This window comes from Cynocephalus volans, chromosome 3 (assembly GCF_027409185.1).
Source record: "Cynocephalus volans isolate mCynVol1 chromosome 3, mCynVol1.pri, whole genome shotgun sequence".
In the NCBI taxonomy this organism is placed as follows: domain Eukaryota; kingdom Metazoa; phylum Chordata; class Mammalia; order Dermoptera; family Cynocephalidae; genus Cynocephalus; species Cynocephalus volans.
The window spans coordinates 83029898-83044194 of NC_084462.1; the positions used below are offsets into that span (position 1 = coordinate 83029898).

The 14297-nt window shown below is 35.3% G+C and overlaps 1 protein-coding gene across 4 annotated transcripts in view; it reads left to right on the forward strand.

Moving 5' to 3' along the window:
• The first annotated feature begins 3492 nt into the window (after window positions 1–3492).
• NEDD4 (NEDD4 E3 ubiquitin protein ligase) overlaps window positions 3493–14297 on the forward strand; it is a 66325-nt gene continuing 55520 nt past the window's right edge. For all 4 annotated transcript variants that reach the window (XM_063088935.1, XM_063088936.1, XM_063088937.1 and 1 more), the window contains exon 1: window positions 3493–5037. In XM_063088935.1, coding sequence (XP_062945005.1) covers window positions 3493–5037 — 1545 coding nt within the window. The remainder of the gene's footprint in view (window positions 5038–14297) is intronic.

Genomic DNA, 14297 nt, shown 5'->3' on the forward strand with positions numbered 1-14297 from the left:
TTGAGACAATGGCTATGTAAGTACTTAGAAAATTCTTCACCATGATACAAATAAAAAAGTATTATTTAACATTCTTGGTCTCATGCATTTATAGCTCTTTGATACCATATTTTTTTGTGTTAACTAAGATATGACATTCAGTGTATCTATTGTGTTAGATGCTTTGTTGTGCATGGGTAATTGAAGTATAGAGACCACCTGAAATGTTATAGAAACTATAGCCATTGGTGGAGTAACAGACTTATTGTATAGCAACAAATGACCTATGCCACTGTAAATATCACTCTATGTGACATTTGTAAATGAGGCTCACCCACATAGTGGAGGGTAATCTGCTTTACTCAAAGTCTACTGATTTTCATGTTAATCATGCCTAAAAAATAACTTCACAGAAACATCTAAACTAGTGTTTGACCAAACAACTGGGCATCATAGCCTGGTTAAGTGGACACATACAATTAAACATCACAGCAGACTTTGGCCTTCAGAGTTCTAGTCAATGATTAGGATTAGGATCAATACCATGTAGGTAATCACATTATTTTCTGTTGAGATAACCAGTAACCAAACAGCTCAGAATGGGGGGTCCTGAGCTTCAATCCTAAGACATTATTTCTTTGATTCCAGAATATGAAATTCTATAGGCCTTACACGGATTCCTCCCGGTTGAGGGCTGCCACCACTCTCCAGTTCTTTTCCCCTTGAAGTTAGGGTTGATGCTTATCCTTCAGCATCTACTGGGCTGAAGGGCTACATTTTACCTCAGGTTCCCCAATTCCCCATGAAACTGCTGTAATAGTGGTACAGGTTCTATGCAATCCCAGACCTGAGCCAGCAATGCAAACTATTCAGCCTGTCTAGAATTTAAACTCAGACTGGAGTGCTAGGAAGTACATATGATTCTCTTACCTTACTTTTCCTTGGCTGAAACCTCTGAAAATTTTTCAAGCATCATTCCTTCTTGTCCAGCTGCAGTGCTTTTTGATATTTCTTTAGAAGTAGCAGCTGGATCAACTTAAAAAAAAATCTTGAAAGAAAGCATTAGACAGTCAGAGAGGCTGCAGTGACATCCATCCATCCATCCATTCAGCCTGCCATCTGGTGTTATTGGTGCTTGCTTTGTGCATGGCACAAGCCCAGGAAGGTCAGAAGAAATCTTTAGCTATGGTCCTCTACTCTGGAAGGTTAAAATCTAGTTGGGGGATATGAAACTGATGCTTGTAGTGAAGTTTCCCAAGGAGAAAACATTTATCTGGCCAAATACCTGGGATTCATCATTTTATATTAATAATCAGAGGAGCTTTTCTATTAACTGGAAGTTTTAGGCCACAGGCATACGCAGTTAGATCTCATTGATTAGCCTATTAGAGATGATCTGTTCCTTGAGTTATTAGACCCCTAACTTAATCCAAGAAGAATAATTGAAGTCATTTGAAGGCAAAGTAAAATGATTAGGACTTGTCCTTCTTTAACGAAAAAGGATAAGGGAATATTTGCTGAAGTCTGTGAAATCATAAAGGAGATAGGTTATACAAAACCAAAATAACATAATAATTGTATTACTACATTTGCAACTATTGTATACATTCCAAAACACAGTACTATTTCATTCTAGTCAAATAAAATTTACTAAATTCCCATATTTCTACATCGTTGTGTTTTAATTGATTAAAAATACTGTTTAGAACATTGTGATTGAAAACAGATCTCTCTTAAGCAGTTTTCTCTTTTAAACAAAGTATGAGTATGTGTTTTACATATTTGCTTTTACTTAGAAAAAAACCTCACTTAGAAAAATACAACTTGGGTGTAGTACCATGTGGTGTAAACAGCTGAACTATTTTACTTTTTACTTTCCTATGAATGAGCCAGTATATATTTATTACTGGAGTTCCAGCTATAAAATTCAGGTAAGGGGTTTAAATATACCCTAGAGTATTATTTAAAAATAAATTTGTTTCTTTCAAATAGAATACCAACCTTAGTCTGTGACATTTGGGAGAGAAATTAAAATATTAAACTTTTATTGCCTAGTAAACTGAAAATAAAGTAAAGGTTAAATAAATACAAAGCAGAAAAATATATGTATACAAAATCACAACCTCTAAAAGGACAAACAGTCTACTGTTCTCTACTGTGGGAGCTTTATCATCACTAGTGAGTAATTCCACCTCTAGAGCAGAGCTAGCACTCAAAAATGTAAACAAGTATGTACTTTGTTTATGTAAAGAAATATGCAGCGTGGCTTGTATTTCTTTATAGATATCAAACAGCTAAATGGATTGTTTCAAAGCACCAGCAGGGGCCAGCAAAGAGCTCTTAGAGTTTTTCAGAACAGGATTGGCATTGAGATATGTTTATTTGATGTGTTAAATCCTTTTTAGACTTCTTTACTTACCACAACACTCTCTTAAGTGAATGAATTGTGGAGATAGTGGAATAAAATATCTTGTGTGTTCAAACTATATTGGGGTATAGTTTTCCTGTCTAATCTGCATATATTTTTAAAGGAATGTTTGCTTAGGCTATTTCTTGGCAGAGTTTTGATAGTCAGAATATAAATGGCATCATTTAAAGACTGTTCTACTTGGATGGAAAAGGCCTTAAAATTACAGGAGAAAATGCTTGGTGACAGCTTCTCTTAAACTTTTTTTTTCTCAGACTTATGCTTGATTTTTGCAATCGTATTGCTAGGCTCATTTTGTAGTTCTTAAGCTTTCACTTTTTGTAACTAGTATTTTGGAAGCTAAAATATTTATCTATTTGATTTAGTGCTAAAGTTTTAATTCTTCCAAAGTTTTGATATTTCCAAATTTATACAACTGTTTGAATTTACTCATTTCAAAAATTTAAGAGTTTATATTCCTTTCTACATTAACTAACTTGACTAGTTTCCTAGTATGGCTACTATTTGGAAATTCAACCTTTGATTTGATACTCAATTACATGGGGTTTCATTCCTACCAACTTCCTGTAATTCTATACCTATGGGTAAAAATATTAGTGGTCAAATTTTGCTGGAGAAAATATAGGCACTGTGATTCACATAGTTAAATGTTCATTTAGTAGAGCTGGAGTGAAAAAATACTGTTTCAACTTGAAATGCTAGAAGATTGTTGTTCTTGTGTTACTCATTCATGCAAATTGGAGAAGGTATAATTGAAACAAGGTTGGCTGTGTTTGAGTCAGTGTGCTGCAGCTGAGCTCAGCTTAAAGGTCGCTGGAAATCAAGTGCTTTGTAACAGAAGGCATTTTGACTACAAGCAATTCAAGACATTTAAGAAACGTCAGTCTCAGGAATGGGTCGTCTTTTTCTTTCTATAATATCTGGTATCTACTGTTTTACGTAGGATAAAGACTACTACTTAATAGCTCTTTTAGGCACCACAAATGATTTTTTTTTCTGATGCAGTGCAGCTGCTTCTAGCCTTTCTACGGACAGAGATCTTTGTTATGACTTTCAGACCTTAACATGTTTGGAAATGAGAACAAATGGCACAAAGCTTACGATTGCACTTTGCAGCCAGAAGAAGCAATACTTATCCTTTGTCAGAAACCTCCGGAGATGACTTGGGTAGCCATGTTCATATGTGCTTCAAAAGACCAACACGGATTTCAATGTCTAATGTTGTTCAAATGAAGCTGACTCCCAGACAGACTGCACTAGCTCCGTTAATAAAGGAAAACGTTAAGTCTCAGGAAAGATCATCTGTTCCTTCATCTGAAAATGTTAATAAAAAGAGCAGCTGTCTACAGATTTCACTACAGCCAACAAGGTACAGTGGATGTCTTCAGCCTAGCAGTGTCTTAGCTAATGATGATGATGCTTCACTTACTTGTGTCTTGAAGGACGGCATTTACAGCAGTGCTGTGGTTGGTGATGAACTGAATGCTGTGAATGATGGTAACCTTTTAAGCAGTTCTGCCATTTGTAGTGGTAGCCTTAGTAACTTTTCTACCAATGATAATGGATCTTACAGCAGCAACGGTAGTGATTGTGGGTCATGTGCAAGTATCACAAGTGGAGGTTCATACACTAACAGTGTCATCAGTGACAGTAGTGGTTTTACCTTTCCACCAAGTGATGGTACTTTTTTTGGTGGAAATTTATCTTCTGACAGCACCTCCAATAGAAGTATGCCAAACAGGAATACTACTCCATGTGAAATTTTTTCAAGAAGTACAAGTACGGTTCCCTTTGTCCAGGATGACTTGGAGCATGGAATAGAGATTATGAAATTGCCAGTGAGCAGGAACACAAAAATTCCACTAAAACGTTGCTCATCCTTAGTCATTTTTCCTACGAGTCCTTCAAATACTCCACCAACTTCTCCAAGTGCAAGTACTTTCCCGAGCAAAGGATCCTATCAAACTTCACACCAGTTTACTATTTCTCCTAGTGAAATTGCACATAATGAAGATGGTTCTAGTGCTAAGGGATTTCTTTCAACAGCTGTCAATGGAGTTCGCTTATCTAAAACAATTTGTACTCCCGGAGAAGTAAGAGACATCCGGCCGCTTCACGTGAAGGGCTCATTGCAAAAGAAAATTGTTATTTCAAATAAAAGTCCAAAACAGACTGTCTGTGAAAAGTTATCTGAAGGATATTCTTGTGTTTCAGTGCAGTTCACCCAGCAGAAAGCAACTACATTAGACTGTGAAACAACAAATGGTGATTGTAAACCAGAAATGTCACAAATTAAGCTTAATTCTGATTCAGAGTATATTAAACTCATGCATAGGACATCTGCATGTTTACCATCCTCCCAAAATGTAGATTATCAAATAAATATCAGTGGAGAGTTGGGAAGACCAAATTCACAGATAAACAAAAACCATGCTATTTTACAAAGAAGTATTTCATTGGGAGGAACCTATCCAAATATTTCCTGCTTATCTAGCCTTAAGCACAATTGTTCTAAGGGAGGACCATCTCAATTACTCATAAAGTTTGCATCTGGAAATGAAAGTAAAGTTGATAATTTATCAAGAGACAGCAAAAGAGATTTCACAGATGAACTATCTAATTCTTATAAGGTAAGTTTTCTTTGGTCTTGATAAATTAGAATAGCCTAATGAAATATTTGGTTAAAATTTATAACTTGACCAGTAAAGTATATAAAACTGCTCTTAGCTACAAGTATTTTGTAGTCATGAACTTTGTATTTGTAAATCTGAAAAACTCCCAATAATTTTGCACTACATTTGTCATTTTACCAGTGTTCAAAAATTGTATTTTTTAAAAAAATTTTCCTAAGTAACTTAAGCCATGAAATGTTTCCTTAACATGAAAACAAACTTTAAGTAACAGTCTATTTCATAATATTTTATCTTGCTATATTTTTCCCTCAAATGGCATAGTATTTTAATGTGTAATTCCATATTTTATTCCTTCTTTCAAAAGTGATTATTTAGTTTTCTCTCCTCCTCAATCATTGTGAAATAAAGTAAAATATAAAACACTTATTTAAAATATTAAACAAAAAATCATATAGAATGTTAAAATGTGAAGGTCTTATTAATGAATATAGAAGAAATATTTCTCTAAAATACGTGTATTTATATGATCATTGATAAAAACTATTATGCTGCATGTTTAAAGCAGAGGAGAAATAAATGGCATTTGCATTTGTATATACCCTTAACCACAGGAATTTTGTTTCCACCCTATTTTTCTTTAGCCATTTTAGAAGGTTAATACTGCCTTTTAAAATGTAACTCACTCTTTCAACAATATTGAATTCTAAGTTTTATATTTTTGAATTTGTTTTAAATTGCTAGGCATTTCCCATAATTTTCTATTTACCTTATTAATTTGTTTTGACAATTTTGCTTTATTATATTAGTAACTTGACTCCAAAGAATCTTAGCCAAAACAATTCTCTGTATAATTTGGCCCTTCCGAAGTATTTAAAGTGTTATGAGCTGGAATAGATTTTTTAAATTTCTGTATTTGGAAGGTCTTGCCAGATTCCAGGAAATCTTAAAAATTTTCTGACTAAACCAATTCTAGATGACAGTACATAAATAATTTGGGGGGAAAAAACTTTACCTATTTACCTATGTTTATAGGACACCCAATATCTGTATTAAAGGTTTAAAAAAACATAACCTCCTGGACAAATAGTTTTAGGTAAGTAAAATGTTAAGTAATTTCCAGTTCATTTTTTCTCTTTTGAAAGCTGGTAAATATAATCATTTTTACCAATGCTCAAATGTTAATATAAGCAGCTACTTTACTGAGGATGAAAAAAGATCAGATTTCAAATTTCAATCTATGTTTTAGAATTATTAATTCCATTTAGAAAATTTTTCTTAAATCATCTGTTAGGAGATTATAATTTATTCAACTGTTTTCCCCACTAAAAGAAAGGAATAAAGTGATACTGTGAGGAAACATTAATAGTTTGCTAATTGAATTAATGCTACTCATACATTTATTTCACACTTAATGAAATAATTAATCTGAAAGGAATAATTAACCTAGAAATACTTGTAGAGATATCCTTAAAAGAGTTGATTTTGTGGTATTATTATAGTTTGTTGTTGAGGCTTTTGAAAAAGGGTATTTTAAATGTATTTTTTAATGAAATGTGAATTAAAGACCTTTTGCATTGCTAAAATACATTTTTATCGATTTTATTTAAACTTAGGTAAGCAAACAAATATGTTTTTGTGACAACTAAATGCCTAGATTTGTGTACATTTTATTTTTTGGTAGATTATTGAATTATAAAATAGTTCAGAAGTGTGCAGTTTGCTGGAGAGCTTTAAATTGTTCCTCTTTTTAATGTTTATTAAACAACTTCTTTTTATAAAAGTATTGTAAACAATATAATGACAGTTCAATTTGTACTAGGTCTAAATTGATCTAATTGATAAGTAGTAAAGGGCTTGTTTTATGAAGAAGATACTAATGTTGCTTTTTCTAAACATAGCAGTGGCAACAATAATGGGGTTTTAGAAATAATCCTGTGTTTATCAATAATTATATATTAATCTAATTATAGTGGTATATTGTAACTCATTTATAAATAAACAGTTCCCAAAATATTTCCCATGACTCCAGTTAGTCTGGGTTAGTATTCTGATATGCTGAGTCTGGATTCACATTTAACAAGTTGATATTAGAGTAGCATTTAGTAATGTCAGCTATCTGTACCAAGCAGCCGTGAAACTAAATCACTGCTTTGGTCAGAGACCCTGGTTTCTAAAGCACTGAGAGGTCTACACGTTCTTTTCTTATTTGTTTAGCCACCAGTCTCTAGCAAAATAATATTGAGTTTCTAGCTCTTTATAATCAACAGCTAGTTAATGACTAATTTTTAAAATCTAATGAGAACTTTTACCTGTATCTGGGACACAAGCTCTGTTCTGTGTTTACAACTTAGAATAAAGGTGGGACTTTGTAGTCTGCATGATAATGTTTATTTCAGGCATAGCAAAGAACATAACAATAACTGGCATATGTTTATTATACATGCCTTTTGAAATACAGCATTACTTTTGTAAAGGCTATATAAGGAGTTTTGATTTGAAAATTGATATTTGATGTTTTAATTTTGTGTGTACTGTTTTGTTAGCTCCGTCAAGAAATAGCTTAAGGAGCTAAGGTTCTTCTTATGTACTTACAAAAATTATTACTATTCATATTTCTAAAATCTGTAGTTAGTTTATTACTATTTTATTTTTTCCTCTCTATTGTTTTCAAATCTCCTAATGCTATGTTGTTAAGATGCTCAGAGATTTCATTACTCTCTTATTTAATATACCTTAGCATTTTGCCCAAGCTTGTATTTGTCTTCCATTCTTCATTTATATTTATGTTTTTATTAGATACATTTTTTACATTGTTTCTTTTTGTTATAGAGATTTTTGTTTATTACCTGTTACTTAATACTGGATAGGTAAATTGCTTAAGCCTAGTATAGGAGAACTTTTAAAAATTTATCTCAATGATTTCAAAGCCTTTAACACTAATTTCAAGATTATACATTTCAATAATTTCCTTATTTAGTTGTTCTTCCTTAAATAAATGTTTTAAATATATTCCTAATTTAGTGTTCCATTATTTTCCCAGTCCTAATTTTATTAAATTTAGCAGAATGTTTAGAGACATTTGGTTAAATATATTTTAAAGAGCACTCAATCTGTCCTATAAAAACCAATATAATTTATAAATGTTGACTCTAAAACTGATGCAACAATGTTAAGGACCAGTTTTAGAAATTGAATGAAAAATGTATGCAAGGGTACTTCAGAAAATTTGTGGAAAAATAGAATTAAAAGGTAATATAAATCTTTCTATGAACTTCTAGAAGTACCCTCGTTTTCTTAGAATAGAGTAATATCAACTTCAGAGAGGTTCAGGGAGCTGAATTGTTTGCTTGGAAATACTTTGTATTATCTCTACATGTGTCTTGTTTAATTTATTCATCACATTTGAATGCCACGTACTGTCCCAAGTACTGAGAATGAAAGATGAATAAAATACAGACTCTATTAGGGAGAGTGCCCATTCTAGTAGTAGGGACACACTGGTAAACAAAAATTTCAGTCTAATGCGTGTTGTGCTAAAATAGAGGTGTGTATAAGAAAGTGAGAAAGATACAACCATATTTCTCTAGAAGAGAGGACCTGGGTGGTGGAGGAAGGCTTCACAGAGAAGGTGACATTCGAGCTGAGTCTTGATAGGTGAGTTGGAGGTGATCAGGCAGAAATGTCAAGATATTCTAGGGCAGGGATTCTCAGTTTCAGCACTATTAACATTTTGGGCTGGATACTTCTTTGTTGTGGGGGTCTGTCCTGTGCACTTAGGATGTTTAGCAGCATCTCTGGCCTCCACCCTCTAGATGACTGTAACACTCCTCTTCCCCAGTGTGGCAACCAAAAAAGTCTTTGGACATTGCCAAATGTCCCCTAGGTAGAAAAATTGTCCTCTGTTGAGAATCAATGGTTTAGGCAGAAGCAGCAGCACATGCAAGGTTAGAGATGTGAAAGAATCGCACACTGTCAGTAGTTCAGTATGACTCAAGTGTAGCCTAGGGATGTGGGAGGAGATGATACGCCAGAAGTGGGTTGGAGTCCCATCAGACCTAGTATCTCATGCTAAAGAGAAAGTAGTGTGTCTTCTGCTAATAGACAGTAGTTAGGCAATGGAAGTCTTTTTTCAGAGTTCTTTTAGAAGATAAATTTTCATGACACCATGGATTATAAGTGAATCAAGGTTTCCTTAACTTGGATTACTGGTGAACATTGATGTCATGAACTAAGATAGGGAATTCAGGAGAAGGGGCCAGACTGGGAGGATGAAGAAGTCATCTACTGTTATTTGTGTGCTGAGAGGCTGCCCTGGTAGTTCTGCTGTCCAGGACAGCAGCTGGAGATACAGGACCAGGGCTCAAGAGAGAAGTGAGAGCTGTAAATGTCGATTGGGAGTAATGAGTATAGTTAAAGTCTCCGGTAAGGATAAATTCATCTGGGGACTGCATAAAGTGAGCTGGGAAGGGAGGATAGATCTGGATTCTGGGGACCACCATCTTTGGTGCAAGCCAGAAAAAGAGATAAAGAAGAGACTAAGAAAGAGCCACTAGAAAGAAGTCAGGAGAATACAGTGGCATGGAGTCAAGGGAAAGAAGGAGGACAGCATATAATGCCACTCAAAGTTTAGGTATCCATTGGATATGGCAGTTAGGAGGTCCTTGATGACTTTAGCAAGAGTAGGCTCAGGAGAATAGCAGGATTAAAAGCTAGGTTGAGGAAAGAATGAAACAGGTAAGGAAGCAGAAACAGCTGGCATAGATTGCTAAATATCATAAAATAAGTATGAGATAGCATAGGCAAGATATGTTTAATGATTGCTATGTAGAATACACAGTATTAGATGGATATAAGATGGACTTGACAAACTCCCTCCCTGCAAGGGGACTATAGTCTCTTTTCCAGGAGAGAGGGGTTGGAGGGAAAGGCTGTAGCTCTCTTTTTTTTCACCATGTGACCATGGGCAGTGAAAACTGATAGGGACATTTGGCAATATCAGATGAAGAAAACACAATTAGAAGGGAGAACAAGAGACTGCCTGTGAATATTCATGTTGGGAAAATAAAATATTTTGGTCAGGGCCCCCCCACCTTGGGTCCAGTTGGGTGTGGTTCAGCATCCTTTGTAAGCAAATAGTGTGTTTGTGTGTGTGTGTGTGTGTGTGTGTGTGTGTGTAGTTAGTGTGCATGCGCTCCAATGTATATTTTTTAGTTTTGTTGCTGTTCTTGCGCAGCCATGCTTTCCAACCTATGGCTCCAAGGACCTTTTGGCTGGTTACCTAGCTCATAAACCTGTGTGTAAGGGGTCTTGTGACCCAGCCTGGCGTGTGAGGAGTCTGGGGACCCAGCCTGGCATGTGAAGGGTTTGTGACCCAGTCTGTGAATGGGCTTGAGGGGTCTGTGGGCTCCAGACCCAGCCCTAGCTCAGCAATTGGCCCAGTTGGTGCAGGATTACCTGCAGGTAAAAGAGCCCAACAACTGGCGTGGTCACCTAGCTTTACAATTGGCGTCACGAACAGGATTAAGACCTAGACAATTGGGGCTGTGAGGATTCCAGGCCTTAGCCTAGCCAGACAATTCATAACTCATTTTGGGAAGCATTATGCTAACTTTCTCAGTCCCCTCCCTACCACCAAAAGTAAGACAAAACAAAATAGAGCTTCCATGTGAAAACAAGTCAGAGTTTTAAGGCCTATTCCTAGAAACTACTTGGAGAACAAGCAACTCTGTCTCTGTCACTGGCTTCTTCCAGGATATGGAGCCCATAATGTGCTATCTGTCATAAGGCCTTACCCCTTCTGGATCCCCTCTCCCTTTACATTATGAGTGACGGGAGCAAGATACACCAGAAGAAGCCAGGACTAGGAGGCTGTACAGGCAGAAGGGTCTTGGCATGGCAGAGTCTCCAGGTGTGTCCAGGTGTTGTGTTGAGGCCAGGAAGGTGGTTAGCAGAAGGAGCGAATGAGTATTGTGAAAGGGAACCAACTGTCTTGTCAGCATATCCAGGAAATATCTGAAGTATTGCTCAAGCGTCTGGTTCACTGTTCTCTGTTTTCCTGTGTAATGGAAGACCATGGTCAGATGAAGACAGACACTCAGAGAAGCCGGAAAAATTTTAAAACAGGGTGAGCAGATTTGTCCCAGTTCTGTGAGATGTTTTGGGGTAGGCTCTCAACATGGGAGTAGCTGTTGAAAAGTAGTTTTACCTTTGCTGAGACTTAACCAAACTGTGAGATATAACCAGAGCAGCAGAACTGAGCACTTGAAAGCGCTTGGAAGCTAGCACGTCTGTGTACCTTGTAGCTCAATTCATGGGCTGGTTACAACAAAGAGCACCTCGAACAAGTGAATCCATGACATTTCTAGTTAGGCCCTAGAATATCTGTGGGGGAAAGAAAGGATCAGGCCTTCTGTTGGCTTAGAGGTATTACAAAACCGTAACACTGAGAAACAATTTGGTTTGCTCTAATAGAAAAGTATATTTCCAAGCAAAAAGAAATTTACATCAAGGATATTGATAGTGCAGTGGACAATGTCTTTAAGTTCAGTTGTTCATAAAGTACAAAAACATTCTTAAGAGATTTTTATCTTTTGTCCCCCTTAGAAAAGCTGAGTGTAACATTCTATGATATGCTAAAATAACGTTCTCCAGGATTCCTTCCTTTTTTTCCTTTTCTTTCTCTCTCACATTTTCGTTTGTAGGCTGCCTTCTAATGCTTTATTAAGGATGGCAATTGGAGACTAGCTTATCACCATGTCAGTTGGACCACTGATTTTCAAATTTTCTTGTGCATGTAAATAATATGGAGATCTTGTTAAAATGCAGATTCTGGTTCAGTAGGCCTGGGGTGGGGCCTGAGATTTCTGTATTTCCAACTATCTACGAGATCTTACCGATGCTAATTCCCAGACACATTTTGAGAAGCAAGGCTTAAGAGCATTCTTTTATAAGAATAGTAATACAGTTCATAGTTGAAGTGTCCAATGACTCCCTGAAATGCCGTTGTAATGAATAATTGATTAAAAACATATCCATATACTTCAGATACCAGGTGTACATACAGCAAAATTGAAATTTTTATTGTGAAAAATAAGAAACTTCTCTTGCTATTGGTTAATGGAGAACTCTCCAACCTTTACATAAAGGAGAGCCATAGATATACCTGTGGCCAGGGCCAAAATAACTTACCAAGAATTTTAAATTCACTTATGCATTTAGAGTCGTATTTCATTGAGACCATGTAATAAAGAAGAAATTGTTTGAACCAAGAAAAATTTAAGAGCAAGTTTGCCTACTTGCCTTATAAAAGAACTTCAGTATGACTCTTGCAGAATTCTGACTTTTAAAATTTCCAGGATTACATTTTAGTTTCATTTAAGAACTTGAAAATATTGGTCTACAAGGCATGCAGTTCTGCTTAAAGAAATCTCTTGAATTCATTATAGCTATAATCCTGGTCTGTGTTATTTTAAAACTGTTGCCTACATTAATTTTTTCCCTCTCAGCATGAGATTTGAAAAATACACAATTGAAATGTTATGTTTTTCTGGACTATTCAGGCAACATCTTGTGTCTTCTTTGTGAACATTTTCAGCCTTTTTAAGGTACTTTCCTCTAGCAATGCCAATTAGGATACTACTAAAAATGTTTCAGTATTACATTGCCTTATGTAATGAATTGAAACACCATATATATAATCAATGCTTAGTTATGAGTTGTCCTTTTGAAAGCTTATAAGGAGAAAATTTTAAGATTATTTTTATATAATTTGATAATGCTACTTAAAATGATATATTACTTCTCAATTATAAATCAGTATTTGAAAATCTTGGGAACTGTTGTTCCATTGGAGCATTTTAAGAAATCTTATTGTTGGCTGAGTTTTTCTAGTCTTGGTGGATGCTTATGGCTTAGCCTAATTTCAGGGAGCCTCATAAGGTATCAAACATTTCAGGTAAAGAATGGGAAAAAAAGCATTTCAAGAAAAACAATGAAGATGAGGATATAGAAATAGATAGGCAGGCAAATGTAAATACTCTAGAATTGATCAGAGAAGGATTCTAGAGAAGAGATTAAACAAATGGGTGATCTTTTCTGGGTTCTAATTTACTGGAATATAATCCCCTAAATGAGGGACTTTTTATTATCTTGTTCACTGCTAGGTCCCCAATACCTAGAACAGTGCCCAGCTCAAAAGAGAAAACTCGATAAATATTTATTAATGAATAAAGCCAGGGACCTTTTGGAATGATAGAGAGATGGACTACAGAATTCTCATAGGTAAGGGTGACCAGACGGCTGTGCACAAACAGATAACCAAACTAGGATATTTAAGTGATGATTGTAATGATGAGTGGGAACTATTTAATGTTTCATCCTTTGCATGGAAGAGTGGCACTCTTAAATGAATACCTTGCCCCGGGGTGGATGCCAATGGAATATTATGATCGTGACTCAAGGATTAGTTTCCGCAGTGGAGTCTGATTCATAGCCTACATATTCCACTAACTGGCCTCGTAGAACTTTGTGTCTGGATAGAGGCTCAGATCAAGTTTTCTTAAGATTGAATGGGCAAAGACTTTTAAGGGTATTTAAACAAAGAGCTGGGATTCTTAAAGTAATTCCTGGAGTCTCAAGTAGCTGTTTTATATAAGAATGACTTTTGATTGTGTACCAAGGCTGAAAGACTGAACCCTCTTACGGAGTCACAGAGCTTAATGGAAACTCAAGTCGTCTTCAAAGCAAATGAGTTTAACAAGCATTTATCAGAAATAGAATATGTGCCTGCCATAAGTGGCAAATATTATTCCTGGATATGAAGAGTTTATAAGCGAGACGAGGAGACAGAGAATAATATATAATAATATCCATGTACCTGCTTAGGCAGATGAACACCTAAACTCCAAGATCTGTGATTGCTTGTATAATTTGTAATTAATTTCAATAAGGTAACACGTGTATCTATTTTTAAAGTCAGATGTCATTTATTTGAAGATTTTCTTCTTTTCTCTGTGTTCTCTCTTGCTAGAATTCCTACTAGACAAAGTTTGGATTCTTGGACTGTTCTTATAATTTTCATTTCTGTCCTGTTTTCTGTTTCTTCACCTCCTAATTGTACTTCTGGAAGACTTTCACCAAGTTTCTCCTTCTCCTTAATTTTAAAATTTTGGTTATTTTGAATTTCTAAAGTTCTTTCTTATTTTCTGATAATTTCCTATTCCTAACATCCTGTTTGTTTTATAAATACAAAGGTACTT